Genomic DNA, 18071 nt, shown 5'->3' with positions numbered 1-18071 from the left:
TGCCACCAAGGAAAGGCAGCAGAATGTGGGCTCCAGAGCACAAGCTGCTTCTGTACACATTTCAGACATCTGTAATGATCACCAGGTTTTTGTGACTGTATTCCACCCCACCCCACTTCCCCTTGGCCTCATAGTTTTTTCCTCCACACACAGTTTTCCTCTAGCAACTGCCCAGGTTGTCACCAATAGTAACATCTTTAGTGAAAGAAAGAGAAATTGAAGAGAGGGGCCTCACGGACTCTGTTGCTGAAATGAAAAGAGACAGGCCTTGGCACTTTTGTACAACTTTTAAAAAAATACAGTTTTAATTTATTTTTTTAATTCAAGTATACTTGATTTACAATGTTGTGTTAGTTTCAGGTGTATAGCACAGTGATTAAGTGTTATACATATATATATATATTCTTTTCAGATTCTTTCCCTTATAGGTTATTACAAAACACTGAGTATTTTTCCCTGTAATATACTGGTCCTTGTTGGTTATCTGTTTTAAATAGAGTAGTGTATATATGTCAATCCTAAACTCCTAATTTATCCCCCCACCCTTTCCCCTTTGGTGACCATAATCTTGTTTTCTATGTCTTGTATAACTTTAAATACTCTCAAAGCTTACTGATTTTAAAGAGCTGAAATTGCAAATAAAAGACTTGAGTAGTGACCTCAGCCTTGGATATTGCTATGTCTATTTCCGTGGTCCCTCAAGTGCCCTGGCTGGGCAAGGTCTCAGGCCAGGTCACACTGTTCATAGTGAGGGTCCCTGGTCAAATGCAACCTCAGTGAAGGGCTGTGAGTTAGCTTACATTGCCAGAGTGCATTCTGCAGGTGAAATATCTTGCTGGATGAAAGGAATTGCACATACTTGTTAACAATCTTCAGATGCTCTGTGGTAGGAAAGAAGAAAGACAAGTATCAGGTTGTATTTGTTGTTGTTGTTGAGTTGCTAAGTTGTATCCAACTCTTTGCAGCCCCATGGACTGCAGCCCTCCAGGCTCCGTTGTCCATGGGATTTTCCAGGCAAGAATACTGGAGTGGGTTGCCATTTTCTTCTCCAGGGGATCTTCTCGACTCAGGGATCGAACCCATGTCTCTTGTTTGGCAGGTGGATTCTATACAACTGAGCCACTTGGGTGCTTTCCCATCAAGTTGTATGTATTTGGCAAAAAAACACATCGTCTCAAAAGTGTGACTAAAATGAAAAAGTTGTGGTGGTAAAATAAGGTGATTTATGTACTAAATGACGCTGAGTGCAGAGAATTAATCACACTTAATAATTAAGTGGTTTCAGCAAGTGACTGCAAAGTCCCACCTTCCCATGAATTTTTAATGGAAAAAACTTGAAAAATTAAAAAGTATCACTTAGTTTAAAAGCATTCCAATTCTAAAGCAAAATTCACATAAGGATCTTGACCGGAATATTACTCAGCCATTAAAAAGAATTCATTTGAACCAGTCCTAATGAGATGGATGAAGCTGGAGCCCCTTATACAGAGTGAAGTAAGCCAGAAAGATAAAGAACATTACAGCATACTAACACATATATATGGAATTTAGAAAGATGGTAATGATAACCCTATATGCAAAACAGAAAAAGAGACACAGAAATACAGAACAGACTTTTGAACTCTGTGGGAGAATGTGAGGGTGGGATATTTCAAAAGAACACCATGTATACTATCTATGGTGAAACAGATCACCAGCCCAGGTGGGATGCATGAGACAAGTGCTCCGGCCTGGTGCACTGGGAAGACCCAGAGGAATCGGGTGGAGAGGGAGGTGGGAGCGGGGATCGGGATGGGGAATACGTGTAAATCCATGGCTGATTTATATCAATGTATGACAAAACCCACTGAAATGTTGTGAAGTAATTAGCCTCCAACTAATAAAAAAAAAAAAAAAAAAGGATCTTGACCAGCTATGTGAGAAATGCAAACTCAAGTCTTTCCTTAGAGCAAATAAAAACAATTCTATCCAAATCCGTATGGTAAGAGATTGTTTTAAGCTGTATTAGGTCTGTTCTGCCATTATGACTCTGTTTTTACACCATAAGGCTTTTAAGCTCTAAATTAAAGGCTCATTTATTTGTTCTTGTTGCTGGGATTTTTGTTTTTTTGCTAGGACTGAGTGGGTATTTTGTGTGGATTTGGGGACAAATACCAACGACTGCTGTGTATTTTGTGTGTATCAAAGCATTTTTTGACTTTTGTTTAAGGTTATAAAATGATACTTTTTATAAAGTGATGTGGTTCAGAAAGAAGTCATGAAAATTGCTGGAAAGGTTAGATAATATGACATAGGTAGGGTGCAGGCATTCACTCAGTCGTGTCCAATTCTTTGGTACCCCGTGGACTGTAGCCTGCAAGGCTCCTCTGTCTGTGAAATTCTCCAGGCAAGGATGCTGGAGTGGGGAGTCATTCCCTTCTCTAGGGGATCTTCCCAACTTAGGGATCAAACCTGAGTCTCCCACATTGCAGGCAGATTCTTTACCCTATGAGCCACCAGGGAAGCCCTGAGATTTTCATAAACATATATGTTTCATAAATATCTATGCCTTAGATATTTTTTTTTCTCTTGTTAAAAGAACGTTAGTCCTTTAGATAGGCATCTCTGGTTACTGTGTTTATTTCCAAACTTGAAACTCCTTTTCTTGTTCTTGTGGGAATAATTCTGGGATAATTGTATTACATTCACAATGCTGATATTTCCCCATATATTTGTAGAATAATGCTAACCTGCTCAATTCAAGGACTTTCTTTCAGCAAGAACAGACCATGATTGCAAAGATCATGTTGGTCATGCCCTCTTGGTCAAGTAACTAGTAAAGGATGTATTTCTCATTTTCTGTAAACATTCTGATGTACCTATTAAAGCTACAAAATAAGCACTTATGAACTGACACTTTTCAAGAAACTATATTAAAATTTATTTTTCTTTTCCACACAGGAAGAATTTAATGGAAAACCTGACTCCCTCTATTTTAATGATGGTCAGCGAAGAATTGACTTTGTTCTAGTGTATGAAGATGAAAGTAGAAAAGAGACCAATAAAAAGGGTTCAAATGAAAAACAAAGAGTAAGTTTATTTTCCTATTTTCTTTTATTTTTATTCTTTATAATATTGTAAAATTAAAAAAATAAACTTCTATTTTTGTGTAAGCAATGAAATTAAACTGGTGTTTGAAATATCAAGACAGGCATACCTTCATATTTTCTCTATTCATCATTCCCTCAAGGCATGGTAACAAAAAACATTAAAAAAAATTTTTTTTTTGAGTTTTAAAAAGAAACTTCCTATGGCTCTTAAGCTAAAGGCAGATTTTCTTCCAAGGAATTGCCCTTTCTATCTGTAAAAGAGATTTACACTAAAAGCACACTTGGCTATTTGCAACTAGATGTGAAAGGAAGCTAACGATAAATAATGGCAGCAAGTATAATAACAGCCAACCAGTGTCAGGGTATACTAACTCATGGATGGTCTGTGTATTTTGCACGCATGTTCTCATTTAATTCTCAGAATAACCTTGTTGTTCTTGTGATGGTTCAGTCGCTCAGTCGTGTCTGACTCTTGAGACCCCATGGACAGAAGCACGCCAGGCTTCCCTGTCCTCCACTGTCTTCCGGAGTTTGCTCAAATTCATGTTCATTGAGTTGGTGATGCCATCCCAACCATCTCATCTTCTGCAACCCTCTTCTCCTTTTGCTTTCAGTCTTTCCCAACATCCGGGTCTTTTCCAGAACAACCTATAAGGTGCCTCTTATTTTCATACCATTCTGGTTAACAAAATTGGCCATTAGAGAGATTAAGCGATTGCCCAAGTTCATGGACTCTAATGTAAGAACTGGTGGAGCTACAATTCAAACTCCTGTCTTCAATCGCGAACCCATGCTCTTGACATCTCCCACTTTCTTCCCTTCCTTTCCCTTTCATTCATTGCCAGTCAGGCTTTACCTTTCCTTTGCATCAGACTCTTTCAGGTAATGCGCCCATCTTTATCTCAAGATACTAAGCCATTTAGCCTGCTAAATATATAAAAACTTCCTGAAACTTCTTTATGAAACTGCATCAGACTAAAATAAAACAAAAAAGAAAGTATACAAGTGCGTCACTTTTACCCACTTTGAAAATCACTTCTTCATTCTGTTTTTGTTTTTTCTCACATCTGTGCCGTTACAAATACACAACTATTAATTTGTCCCTCTCTGGGCTTTCTCTCTGAAATATGTCATCCTTAAATCTATTGATTTCTGTCTTAATTTTTCAAATCAAGGATGAAACCTACTTAAAATGAAGGAATCAGTCCTTTTTATTTTGGTTTTTGTTTGTTTTGGAAAGGGTAATTTTTGGGGCTTGTATTTGCATAGTGTCACAGAATGAGCCCAGCTTTTGGAACCTGATACTCAGATTCTAATTCTGCCACTGTACTGTTTGGACTAATTCTAGTTGAGGCAACACCTGCCTAGAATTACAGTGGCTTAATAAAATAAAAGTTTATTTATGCTCAAGTCAATCATGGCATCCCTGTTTGGCACAGTGTCTTAGAGGTTTGGACAGGGCTTTGTTGTTTGCAGTCATTCAGGAACCCAGGCTGACACAAAAGCTTTGCCATGTTCAACAGGTAGTTTCGGAGATCACTCTGGGCATCAATAAATGGTAGGTAGAATGAGGGAGAGGATGAAGAACGTACTCTTGCTTCTTTACCTGTTTGGGTTGGAACTGACATCATCAGTTGGGTTCACATTCTTTTGGTCAGAACTCTGGAAGGTGGAAAGTGTAGTTTCTGGCTGGACAGACATTTCTCAGAAGGAATTCCATGCTATGGACGGGGAACATTAACTTTTGGTCATCAGCGGCTTGTCTTTGCCACAGTTTCCAGCTAACTGTGTGAGTTGGATGAATTTTCTTATCAGTTTCATATTTTATTATTATTTTGGATATGCCTTTTATTTTACATTTTGCCATCTCTGAAATCAGGGTACATCTTTAAAAAAGTGTATCATAATTTCATTGGATGAATTTTTTTTATTGGCACATAAAGTATTGGCTCATCATAAAACCAGAGGCGTCTTAGATTCTGGAAAACAGGAATCTCAATGACTAGTCCAGATAATTATGTCTAGGATTGAATAAAATAGTATACAGAAATGCTACATAAATTTTCAGCGAATATTAGATAATGGATGTTAATTTTTGTACCTTCTCTTTTATTTGGGGTATACACTGGTATGAAAAGGCATCACTCTCTGGTTATTATATAATTTTGTCACTAAACTAGCTTAGAGTATTTTATCATTTTCCTATGAACACTAAGATATCTTCTGTGCAGTCAGGGCCACCATCATCAAATATTTGTTAGGCATCCATATGCTGATGGAACTGAATTGAGCACTATATAAAGTAAGATAAACAAACCTAATCCATTACAGTATAGAGAAAACATCTTTAGTTTTATACAAGGGCTTCTCTCCCATGGTAAAGGAGCCTAGAGCTGATTACATTATTAACAAGGTCTGCATTTATGTTATACAGAAACAAAGGTGCTGAAATAACTTTCATAAATCAAGAGGAAAAAAAACATCATTAATTTTGGTATCTGAACTCATGGATTGATGTACCATGATGTTGGTGTTTATAAGCTATGCTTTTAAGTGTTTTGAGACTATTTATACATGTTACTTAATTTAGATTCTACTAGAATTTGAAGCTCAGCTTTGGAATCACATTTTTATTAATTGGAAAATCATTTGCAAGTTCCATCACACTCTCTGTTAGGCCGTATTCAGAATTTAGGACAATGCCAAGGAAAGACAATTTCAAAATTCTCTTTTCATTGAGATGAAAAAAAAATTATGTATAAATCATATTGATTTCCTAAAACAGCCCCAAGGTTGACTTTGCCAGGGGCTGATCTAAAAAGTGTTGTTAAATTCTTGTTTAGAGGCAGAGAGAGATAGAACTGATAGGGCCATAAGCATCAAAAGCATACAGGAGTAAAAGTCTACTTCTGCATATAAGCAAAAGAGAAATTATTTTTCTAGCCAGACCTCCAAATATCATATAACTTTGTCCACTTGTATTAGTGAAAATACCTCAGAATCTCACACCTCCCTTTGAAAAAGCATAAACCATTTATGTTTAGATTACAGATGGGGTTGATCGTAAGTTGTTCCAAGAATAAGTGTTTGTTTAGCCAGTACTGCTGTCCATGGCATAGAATCCGTTCGAGTGTCTTTTTACTGGAAGTAACATGGAAACCAAACTCAAAGTGATTTAAGTGCTGAAAGGAAATAATAATTCTCTCACTTAAGAAATAGTGCGGAGATAGGAGCATTTCTGAGTTAGATAATTTATTGGCTTAATGGGATCATCAGGGCTCGAGCTTCATTATATCCTTCTGCCCGGCCATCCTCACATGTTGGCTCTTCTTAAACTGTCTTCCCTTCATTTCATGATGTTCGTTGTGTTTCTAGATATCAGTGGCAGTAAGAAGGAATGCCCTTTTTTTGGGCCCTCTTTTAGAAAGGGGAAGAAATCTCCCCTAGAATGGCAGACTTCTTTCACTGTTGATTGTCTCTCTCAGGCCTATTCCTAAACCAACCACTGGCAAGATGAATGAAACTGCCATCATTAGCACAGACTAATCAAGACTAGTCTTTCATTTCCTAAATCATCTGATCACTTAGTATCTGAAAAACCGTCCGCTTTTCTTGGTAGTGAAGAAGGGGAAGATGACTATTGAATAGGCAGCCAGCAATGCCTGGCACATCTCATGATTAAAATATATCTAAATAAGTTTGCCCCATATTGTGAAGAGCAAAAATGTTTTAAATGAAACATGTTTCCATATATTTCTCCAACTCTTCCTGCTCAGTTTTGCTCGTCTTTCTTCTTTCTTCCATTTCCCTTATCTAGAACTGCTCAGGGGTGGCATAATTGATCTATTCTGAATTTCATTTTGCCTGACACTTGGCCTCCCTTCTAAACAGATGTGTTTATGACCAAGTAATGGTATAATGCAGATGATGATAAAGAGAATAGAAAAGTCTAGATAGCACAAGAACAGTATAAGTCATCCTGAATGTAATGCTTTTTTATCAGCAGAATCCATCCCTAAAAGTTGATAGAAAAATTATTTCCTGGAAGTTGATGAAAAGTTATGGAAGTATAAGTTTATCTTGTATATCAGGCCTTAAGAATTCTTTAGTGGATCTGGCCAATAGAGAGTACAGAGTAAGAAATTTTGCAAAAAATAAGTGTTTAAATTAAATTATATCCAAACCTTCAAATAATGTGAAACAACTGACTAATTGGTTATAGATCCCTTGAGCTTTTAAAACTGTTATCCGTTGTTTTATATGAGTTATCATAAGGCTGGAACTGTTTACATAGAAGCTAAATGAAATCCCTTTGGAAATGGTTAAAAGTTCATCAGAAAATTCTAATAAAATGAACACAGTACACCATTATATTTATTAAGATTTTACATACTTTAGTAAAGTTTTATAATGTCTGAGGATCTTATACATTTTTATTAACTACTATATTAAATTTTTGTTGCTGTTGTCAGACACATTTTAAATTGCAGCTTGTGATTTAGTATTTTGTGTTAAGAAAGAAGTCTATTGATTTTTTATAAGATCTAGTTACATTGATAAACTTTTTAGTTCCAGTAGTTTCTAGTGCTTATTTTAAGTTTATTCAAAAGAAGACCATATTGTCTCCAACTGATAGCTTCACTGTACCTTTCTTTATACTTCCTTTGTTATCTTGTCCAGATGATATGGTTAAGACATCTCGAATAAAACCTGTAGCACATAGTAGTCACCATTGTATTGCTCCTGAGTTTGGTGCAAGTGTTTCTAAAATTTCACCATTAAATACACATTTGCTATAAATTTTTGGTAGTTTTCTTTTAAAAAGTTAAGAGTTCTCTTCTAGTTGAGATTGCTCTGAGATTTTATAATTGGGTTTTAAAATTTACCAAATGTGCTTTCTTTGTATCATTGCTTTATCAGTAAGTCTTATGTGATAAAGTAGATGATTATTTGTAGCTCATAAGATGATAGCTAACAGTATAGAATATTCAAACATCATTCATTATTGGCTTTAATATGCAATGTATCATTTTTGTAGTCATTAGCTTTCTACTTATGTTAATACTATGTTATAACATAGTTTATTTATAATTCATTAAAAAGTGCTTGAAGTCACATACAGAATATACCATAAATAAAAGTAATTAGATGAGGATATCAAAACTATGGTTTTTCCAGTGGACCATAAAGAAAGTTGAGCACCAAAGAATTAATGCTTTTGAACTGTGATGTTGGAGAAGACTCTTGAGAGTCCCTTGGACTGCAAGGAGATCCAACCAGTCAATCCTAAAGGAAATCACTCCTGAATATTCATTGGAAGGACTGTTGCTGAAGCTGAAACTCCCAATACTTTGGTCACCTGATGCAAAGAACTGACTCATTTGAAAAGACCCTGATGTTGGGCAAGATTGAAGGCAGGAGGAGAAGGGAACAACAGAGGATGAGATGGTTGGATAATATCGCCGACTCGATGGACATGGGTTTGAATAAACTCCGGGAGTTGGTGATGGACAGGGAAGCCTGGCGTGCTGCAGTCCGTGGGGTCACAAAGAGTCAGACACAACTGAGTGACTGAACTGAACTGAACTGATTATGGTGACAAAAATGTAAAAGCCAGAAAAATAAAATGAAGCTATTTATCAAAGTAATAAGCAAAATGACTTATTATTAACCATAAAGTCCTGTTCAGAAATTAGAGTTCAGCTGCAAATTTGCCTCTTGAGTCTCCTAGTAGCCAAAGAAAATAGAGGATGTTCTCAACACCACAGTTTAAAGTTTCAGCACATTAAAAACCAAATTGGATATTCAAAAGAAATATAATCTTTCTGGTCTAAAGGTCCCCCAGAAAGAAATTTATCCATGGAGCCTCCTAAAGGAGAAGGCATGAATGACTGAGTCAACTTAACATCGACTTGTATTCTCCAAATTGAAGAAATAAAGGGATGGCAGAAGGGGATTATGACGAATCAGAATAGTATAAAAAATTGCCTAAAAATGGCATTTTTGCCATGAATAGTCCATGAAAAATATCACGCTGGGTTAAGTGATGGTGGCAACTCCTGTTGGGTGGTTTCACCTCCTCAGATAACTTTTGGTAGGTGTTCTGTCTTTTGTTTTTGGATGTGAAATCAGGTTTGGTTTTAACTCCTTAATATTTTAAACTAAAGCAGGAAGTTTTTTATATTTTTATCTCCTTCCTTTACACTCTACTTGCTTAAACTAAGAATGTAGGTTAAAAGGAATAAATTAAATTAGAATCAGCAGTTTCAAATTACAGCTACAAGATGTGTTGCTGGTATAAGCATATTTAGTTTTATTTTTGAGTACTCAGCACAAGAGCAGTGAATCCAAATCTTGCTTCGTATTTCCAAAATGGGACGTGTCCTTGGTCCCAATCCTTAAAAACAGACAAATGCAGAGGGCAGTGAAATTCTGAAAAGTAAAATCTGTTTATTCTACTTCATCTCAGAAGGATGTGGAGAAGAGAAAAATCCTTTTCCAGATTAATCCTTCTGAGTTAGTTTTAAATAAAGAAGCTGTCATTTGCCCTGGACCAACAGATACTTGTGTCTCACTTTCTGTAAAAGGATAAAGAGCTGGGAAACATCAATTATACCAAGTTCTCAAACAGAACAGGCTTGAAGAAAATCAGCTCAGTTCAGTTCAGTTGCTCAGTCATGTCTGATTCTTTGCGACCCCATGAACCACAGCACACCAGGCCTCCCTGTGCATCATCAGCTCCCGGAGTCCACACAAACCCATGTCCATTGTGTCGGTGATGCCATCCAACCATCTCATCCTCTGTCGTCCTCTTCTCCTCCTGCCCTCAATCTTTCCCAGCATCAAGGTCTTTTCAAATGAGTCAGCTCTCCACATCAGGTGGCCAAAGTATTGGAGTTTCAGCTTCAGCATCAGTCCCTCCACTGAACACTCAGGACTGATCTTCAGAATGGACTGGTTGGATCTCCTTGCAGTCCAAGGGACTCTCAAGAGTCTTCTCCAACACCACAGTTGAAAAGCATCAATTCTTCGGCACTCAGCTTTCTTTATAGTCCAACTCTCACATCCATACATGACCACTGGAAAAGCCATAGCCTTATAAATAATCATAAAAGAAGAGCTTGCTTATGTGCACAGAAAAGATATGCTCTAAGAAAATAGTATTTCCTAAAAAACTTATGGTTGCTGGGAGGGAAGGGATAGTTAGGGACTTTGGGAAGGTCATGTACACACTGCTGTATTTAAAATGGATAACCAACAAGGACCTATTGTATAGCACATGGAACTCTGTTCAGTGTTATGTGCCAGCCTGGATGGGATGGGGTTTGGGAAAGAATGGATACGTGTATATGTATGGCTGAGTTCCTTCACTGTTCACCCAAAACTACCACAGCATTGTTAATGGGCTAAACCTCAATACAAAATAAAAAGCTTAAAGTTTGGGGGAAAAAAGAAAATAGTATTTCTTAAACTTGCCTGATGATAAGAATAGTCTGCTTTGCTTGTTAAAACTAGATTATCCAGGCCCATCCTGTATGTACTGAGCCAAAATATAGAGAAGAGAGGCCCTAGAATCTGCATTTTAACTAGGGCACTTCAGGTTGTTCATATAAGCAGGTAGGTTAGTTTGGAAAACACTGCCCTGAAGTGTTCACAGTAGTTATCTTAGCAGTGGATTGATAACAGGTGATTTTTTTTTTTTCATTCTTGGAAAATTTCTAAGTTACCATTTATTTTCATAATTACACCAAAAATGTTAATTTAAAAGGAACAGTTGGAAATAAGCTTCAGCTACATATTCACTTCCTTTCTATGCTTATCATTTAGGATGCTTGTCTTTTTCTATCTCCTCATGAACATATGTCACCTACTCAATCAGTCCACTAACATTCAATGTTTTATCAACAACACGTGAATTTAAGTCCCAGTTAAATAATTTATTCCTGCTTACCAGACCTTACCAAGTAAAAAGCACTTTGAGTAATTAGAAAGAAATATTTTTGCACAGATTAAGTACCTTTGGTTTATTTCTTACCCAACTTCATAGGCATAACAAAGATTCGCAAGTTGAAAAGTCCAGTGACAGCAGCATCAGTATTTTGCCTGACAAAGCTGGAGGAATATTTGAATTAAATCTGTTTCATTAATCTCAACTGACTTATGCTGATGTAATATCATCAGAGTGTATTTAGTAATCTTCTTAGACATTGCAACCCCAGCTTTTTATGCACAAAAGCAGAGCAACATAAAGGAAATGGTAGAAATTGGTGTTTAAAATCAGTATTATTACTATGTAATTCACAAGCAAGTCCTTCCCAACAATGACTTTATTAAGCCAAATGAGATGTGCAATCTCAGGTGCTTAGGGGACAGAAAGCTGCCTTAATTACGCCAGTCTGCCCTTTGTGATTTTGATTGCTTTATTCTTTATTTCTCTGACAGCTTTATTAACCTCCCATAAGAAGTATGAATACAATTTCAGTTTCTGGGGTGAGATAAGTACTCTTGTCCTTCTCTGCTTTGAACCCCAGGTACCATTCTGCATTGACAGTAGTGGAATCATGTGCCTCTTTCCGTCATGTCCATAGGTCCTCAATGATTTAGTCTCTTTGGCTTTGCTAGAAGTAGGTTGAAAAGAAAGAGAGAGATCCAGGTTACAGTGCAGGGGAATTTACCCTCCTAGAGATAGAGGAACTTACAACATAATCTAGTATACGATTGGGCTTTTTTGAGAGCCAGTGAGTCTGGTTTAGTCGTTTTGTGCTGCCAAATGCACATCATGGACTATAAACATAGGTCTAGGCTCTTACCTGTAAGGTTTCCAATAAGGTACATAGATAATTTTTAGTTAAAAATTGTGTGTCCTCAGATACTCATTTATTCAGCAAATATTTATTGAGCAATGAACATGTCATTCAACATGCAATATTAATTTTCTTTCATTTTTAACATGGAAGACAGCTCTGCCTTAATTTTTTTTAAATGTCAGGAACACTGTTACTTATCCAAGTGCAAATTCTACAGAGCAGTAAAGCTGATGATCTCATATTAAATAGATTTAAGCAATCTTTTCTTAAGTAAGTGGTCTTTTCCTGATATATTCCTGTTTGCAAATATAGCACATATGCTAATTTACTTTAGCTACCTGACAAACCAAGAAAACTGGTTTGATCAGTTTTTAAAATATCCCACTAGTTCTTTGAGAACTGCCATGCCAAAGGGAAATAACAAGAACTGTCTTATTAAAGTAACACCAAGATGATATATTAACATGTTTAAGCAAATAAAAATGCCCTTTCCTTGGTTCAACTATTTAAGTATTTATAGTTAGTGATAAAACAGAGGGCATTATAAACCAACTCCAAGATCTGCCAACTATCAAGAGATATCAGGTAAATATCTTAGAAGGTCTTTGTAAAGAATCAAATAAGAACTAATATAGGATACACTATAGTATAGCTTTTTCTCAATGGCATTACAGCAATATCTGTTAAAGAAGTTAAAGTTGCATGCACTTTTCAACACTTCTGCATCTAGGACTTTATTCTGAGGAGGATACACAAAACTTATTCTACAAGAATTTTCATAATTGTGAAAAATTAGAAACAACTAAAACATTCAGCAATTTGTGAATAAATTGTTTTGTATATGTATTCACTTATAGCCAGATTCCTCATGTAAATGGTATCATATAGCATTTGTCTTTCTCTGTGTGACTTGTTTCACTAAGCCTAATAATAATCTCTGGGTCTATCCTTGCTGTTGCAAATGGAAATATGTCATTCTTTTTACGCCTGAGTAGCCTTCCACTGTGTGTGTGTGTGTGTGTGTGTGTGCCTGAGCTTGCAAGTGTGTGTGTATCACATCTTCTTAAGACAATCATTGGATTGTGTCCACGTCTTGGCTCTTGTAAATAGTACTGCTATGAACATTGGGATGCATGTATCTTTTCAAATTAGAGCCTTTGTTTTTTCCGGTATATACCCAGGAGTGGAATTGCTGAATAACATGGTGATTGTATTTTAGTTTTTTGAGGTAACTCCACACTGGCGTCACTAGTAGCTGCACCAGTTTACATTCCAGTCAGCAGTATACAGGAATTTCCTTTTCTCCACATACTTGACAGCATTTGTTGTTCGTTGACTTTTTAATATTAGCCACTCTGACAGATGTGAGGCAATATATCACTGTGTTTCTTAAAATATTTTTATTCTTTATTTGGCTCTGCCAGCTCTTAGTTATGGCATGTATCTTCAGTCTTTGCTGTGGCATGCAGGATCTTTAGTCGTGGCATGCAGGATCTTTAGTCGTGGCATGCAAACTCTTAGTTGTGGCATGTGGGATCTAGTTCCCTGACCAGGGATCAAACCTGAGCCCCCTCCATTGGGAACGTGGAGCCTTAGCCACTGAACCACCAGGGAGACCTTCTCATTATGGTTTTGATTTGCATTTGTCTAATAATTAATGGTGTTGAGCATCTTTTCATGTGCCTGTTAGTCATCTGTATGTCATTTTTTTTTTTTTTTGCAAAAATGTCTGTTCAGGTCTTCTGTCTCTGTTTACATATTTTGGTTATTAGCCCCTTTTGGGCCTCATCTTTGCAAATATCTCCTCCCATTTTCTTTTCATTGTCTTTTCCTTTCATTGATGGTGTCCTTTGCTGTTCAGAAATGTTTAAGTTTGATTAGGTCCTATTTGTTTAGTTTTGCTTTTATTTCTTTTTCCTTGGGAGACTTAGCTAAGAAAATATTGCTATAATTTATGTCTGAGAATGTTTTACTTGTATTCTCTTTTAGGAGTTTTATGATGTCATATCTTATATTTAGTTCTTTAAATTGGTCTTTAAACCATTTTTAATTTTTGTATATGGTATGAGGGAATGTTCTAATGTCATTGTTTTGCATGGAGCTGTTCAGCTTTTTCAGCACCACTTATTGAAGACACTCTCTTCTCCATTGTATATTTCTGTCTCCTTTATCATAGATTAATTGACCATAAATGAGTGGGCTTATTTCTGGGCTGTATATTCTGTTCTGTTGATCTCTGTGTCTGTTTCTGAGCCGATACCTTGGTTTTGTTTTTTTTGTTTTTTTTTATTAGCTTAGTTTTGTAGTATAGTTTGAAGTCTAGAAGGGTTATACCTCCAGTCTTGTTATTTTTTTCCCAGGATTGCTTTGGTGACTCTGGGTCATTTGTGCTTCCATATAAATTTCAGAATTATTTGTTCTGTGAAAAACATCATGGGTATTTTGATAGAGAGTACATTCAATCTGTAGGTTACTTTAAGTAGTATGACCATTTTAACAATATTAATTCTTTCTTCAGAGAGTGAAAACGATATATGAAGGTGAAGTCACTCAGTTGTGTTTGACTCTTTGCGACCCCATGGACTGTAGCCTGCCAGGCTCCTCCATCCATTCATGGGATTTTCCAGGCAAGAGTACTGGAGTGGGTTGCTATTTCCTTCTCCAGGGGGATCTTCCTGACCCAGGGATCGAACCCAGGTCTCCCGCAGTATAGGCAGACACTTTTATCATCTGAGCCACCAGGGAAGTCTAGAAGGATATATACATCTATTATATATCAAAGAAGGTAATCTGAGGACCAGGACAATATAGTGTATAAAGAGTCAAGAGGAGAGTGAGCTAAATGACTCAGACTTAAGATCCAGTTCCTGGAGTTCTGGTAAAATATGGTCATTGGTATCCCATTGGAGGGATTAAGATGTCACTGGGTGCACATTGTGGAAGCTAAAGGATTAGGGTTGCTTACTTTTGTTATGATGTTTGACATTAAATAAAAGAGGTGAGCCTCTGAGGCTTACAAGATAGAGAGGACTTCTTATGCTGAGGACTTTATACTCATGAAGCTATTTCTTCCACCTTTGAGATGAAGCCACTGATACTTGCAGAGTTTATTTGCCCAACATCACAGAGCTAGCAAATGGCAGGACCAGGATTTAAATTTCGACTCGGAATCTAACCATGTCTAGTTTGCACTATGCTGCCTGTCACGGTCATGGCTGATGCAGCAGATACAGCCAAGACAGGAGTAGTTTGTGTTTGGTATGTGTAATGATTGAACTGCCCTCTCTTGGAGCTGGTTCTTTGCAGGTTCTCTGAACTGGCCCCCTTTTGTCATCTAGTAATTCAGACTCCCAGAGGATCAAGAGGTATCTTCCCACTCTGGGTACCCTGGAGCTATTTGGTGCTAGCACATTCCAGAATTAAACTATATCTCTCCTTCTCTATCATGTCCTGTAATGCCTGTAAGTAAAAGTTCTTGGAGCACTGTGGGGGAGGGGGAGCTCAGGAAAGAGGCGCCTGGTTGCCTCAGTGCATTCCTCAGTCAATTCCCACAAAGCCGGTAGCCATCCACACACGGTTCACTCATCCCTTCTTTCATCAGGCATCTGTTACTTGTTTATTCCACTTTAGGCCCATTCTAAGTGCTAAGGATTTCAAGATTAAAAGACAGACATCCCTAGGGACAGGAATGGTAATCAAAGAGCAGCCAGACTTTCATATTCTTTAAGAAAGGAAACATTTAAGGTGTTTGTTTGCTGAATAAGAGCAATGAAGATAAAGGACTGAAAAGAAGAGAAGGTATTGCCAAAGCAAACTCAGGAAAAACAGGAAAAAGGTGTCATCTCCTGATACCCAGGAGAAAGGTGGTGTCCTCCTAAGAGAGGTGGCACGCACAGGACCTTTTGTGAGTGGCTGCATTTGTCTGAGGAAGGAGGCCACAGTACTTGAAGAGTCTGGGAGTGAAGTGTCAAATGCAAGGAGCACCTTCAGAGTTTGGAGCCACTCCCTAGTGGAGGAGGGGGGCCAGAAAGGAGACAGCTGTGCATCACAGTTTGCCTTTGATGGGAACTGTGGGATTTTATGAGACCAGTTAACACAGTTATGTGGTTTCTTATTACCATCACTTCATTGTTCACACACCCACTGAGCCATGGGAGAAGCTGCCCTTTTAACTGATTCTCCTAGCCTTCTAGAAATTGTATTGCTGGAGAAGACTCTTGAGAACCCCTTGGACTGCAAGGAGATCAAACCAGCCCATCCTAAAGGAAATCAGTCCTGAATATTCATTGGAAGGACTGATGCTGAAGCTCCAATACTTCAGCCACCTGATGGGAAGAGCTGACTCACTGGAAAAGACCCTGATGCTGGGAAAGATTGAGGGCAGGAGGAGAAGGGACGACAGAGGATGAGGTGGTTGGATGGTATCATTGACTCAATGGACATGAGTTGGAGCAAACTCTGGGAGATAGTGAAGAACAGGGAAGCCTGGAGTGCTGCAGTCCATGGGGTCGCAAAAGAGTCAGACACGACTGAGCGACTGAACAACAACCTAGTCATCTAACTAGAAGGACATTTGTTCAGAAGAGCTAAAAGCCTTGAGCCTGAGCTTTCACGTCCTAACTGAAATTATTGCTGCCTGACTCCTCAAGGAGACAGAAGACATTTGAATTCTGCTTATGACCTTCTAGTGGGACAAGCTGGGTTGCCATTTGTACAACCTCAGGTTGCGGCATCTCCCCAGAAAGAGAGGAAGTCAGAGCATCCAGTCTGCAGAGAACACCCCGCTTTACTGCACAGTGACTTCAGTTTTAGGCTAACAGGTTTTCCCTAGTTCACGGTGATTACTCTACTAGGATTCTTGCTGGCAAGTAGCAGAAATGAGCTCTAGTTTAAGCAGACGAAGAAACAAAGAGTCTATTGGTAAAGAATACTAGGGAGGTCACAGATTCATTGGCAGACTTGGAGAAACAAACCTGGAGACAGTGCAGCCAGAGGCGGTGCTCCAAATCCCATCTCACAGCTGGTCTGGGACAAAGCGCGGTTGCTCGCCAGGGTCCAGAACTGCCTCTGGTCACTTCTGACCAGCAGTGCTCCCCGAAAGCTCCTGCTGAGGCCTCTGCCGCTTCTGTCACCCACTCTCCTAGCCGCCCCCGGAGGGGTTCTGCTTGGCCTGACTTCTTTGCATCTCCAGCTTCTGGTTAGAGTCTTAAGTGGTCTGCTTAATAGCTTACTCACTTGCCAGTAGCTGAACTCATGGGAGACAAGGAATAGGTGTGTCTGTTTTTACCTGCTGTGGGGGACGTGGGCTCTGAAGGGAGTGGAAATGCTGAGTCATATAGAATGACGCCATATAGAATGATGGGTGTCCATTACCGTGCCTTAGACCCATGAATGAGTGTTCCAGGCCTTCTGTATTGGACAGAGTCCTAGATCCCTGGACGCTGAGTTTGTAGATCCTCTGCAGCAGACCATTTAAAATTCCTCTTTGAATCTTCATCACTTTGAAGAGTGCTCTCAGGAAATGTTTGTAGAACAAATTGATGTTTGTTGAGTATATTCTTTCAACAAACACATATTGGGCATGTACTCCTGCTGACTACTCTGTCAGATGTGGCTGGAAAGACCAGAAATGGTTTTACACAGTAGTAAAGAAAGACTCCATCTGGAGCAATGCTTGGGCTGCCATGCAGGAATTTAAGTATGAGGGTTCGAGTCTAAGGTGAAGAAATACTGCGTGGGTACCAAGCAGAGTGGGTCTGAACCACCTTCCCAGCTGAGGTGGGCAGATGGTGAATGAGGGGAAGAGAAGACTGAAAATCATAGCAGAGTGCATTGCAGAGATTGGGGGTGGAAGGCGGGCAGAGCGGGCAGCCGCCTGCTGGGAACAGTGGGAAAGCTGTACCTCCACACCCCCATCTCACCCCCTAGCTCTCATCTCTCTGGACTCTCCTAGGTAAGTTTGGCTTATATTTGTTTATAGCACTTGCTGTTTTTCTCTAAGTGACTCTTTTGTGCTCAGGTTGTAACAAACAGGTTATATTTGTAAAACTCTTAGAAGAGTGTCTGGCACAGTAAGTATTAATACTATATAACTTTATTAAATATGTGAAAATAAAAGCAATATTCTGTTTCTCATACTTCCACAAAATACATTAGGGATTCCACTGGCACTCGC

The 18071-nt window shown here is 38.4% G+C and overlaps 1 protein-coding gene across 2 annotated transcripts in view; it reads left to right on the top strand.

The window, feature by feature from the left end:
- Positions 1-18071, top strand: part of ANO6 (anoctamin 6) — a 238979-nt gene that overhangs the window by 145229 nt on the left and 75679 nt on the right. For both annotated transcript variants that reach the window (XM_043886376.1, XM_043886382.1), the window contains one exon: positions 2941-3069. In XM_043886376.1, coding sequence (XP_043742311.1) covers positions 2941-3069 — 129 coding nt within the window. The remainder of the gene's footprint in view (positions 1-2940; positions 3070-18071) is intronic.

The sequence above is a fragment of the Cervus elaphus genome, chromosome 3, assembly GCF_910594005.1.
Source record: "Cervus elaphus chromosome 3, mCerEla1.1, whole genome shotgun sequence".
NCBI lineage: Eukaryota > Metazoa > Chordata > Mammalia > Artiodactyla > Cervidae > Cervus > Cervus elaphus.
The sequence above is the reverse complement of the archived record's forward strand: the minus strand, read 5'-3'. Positions and strand labels throughout refer to the sequence as shown.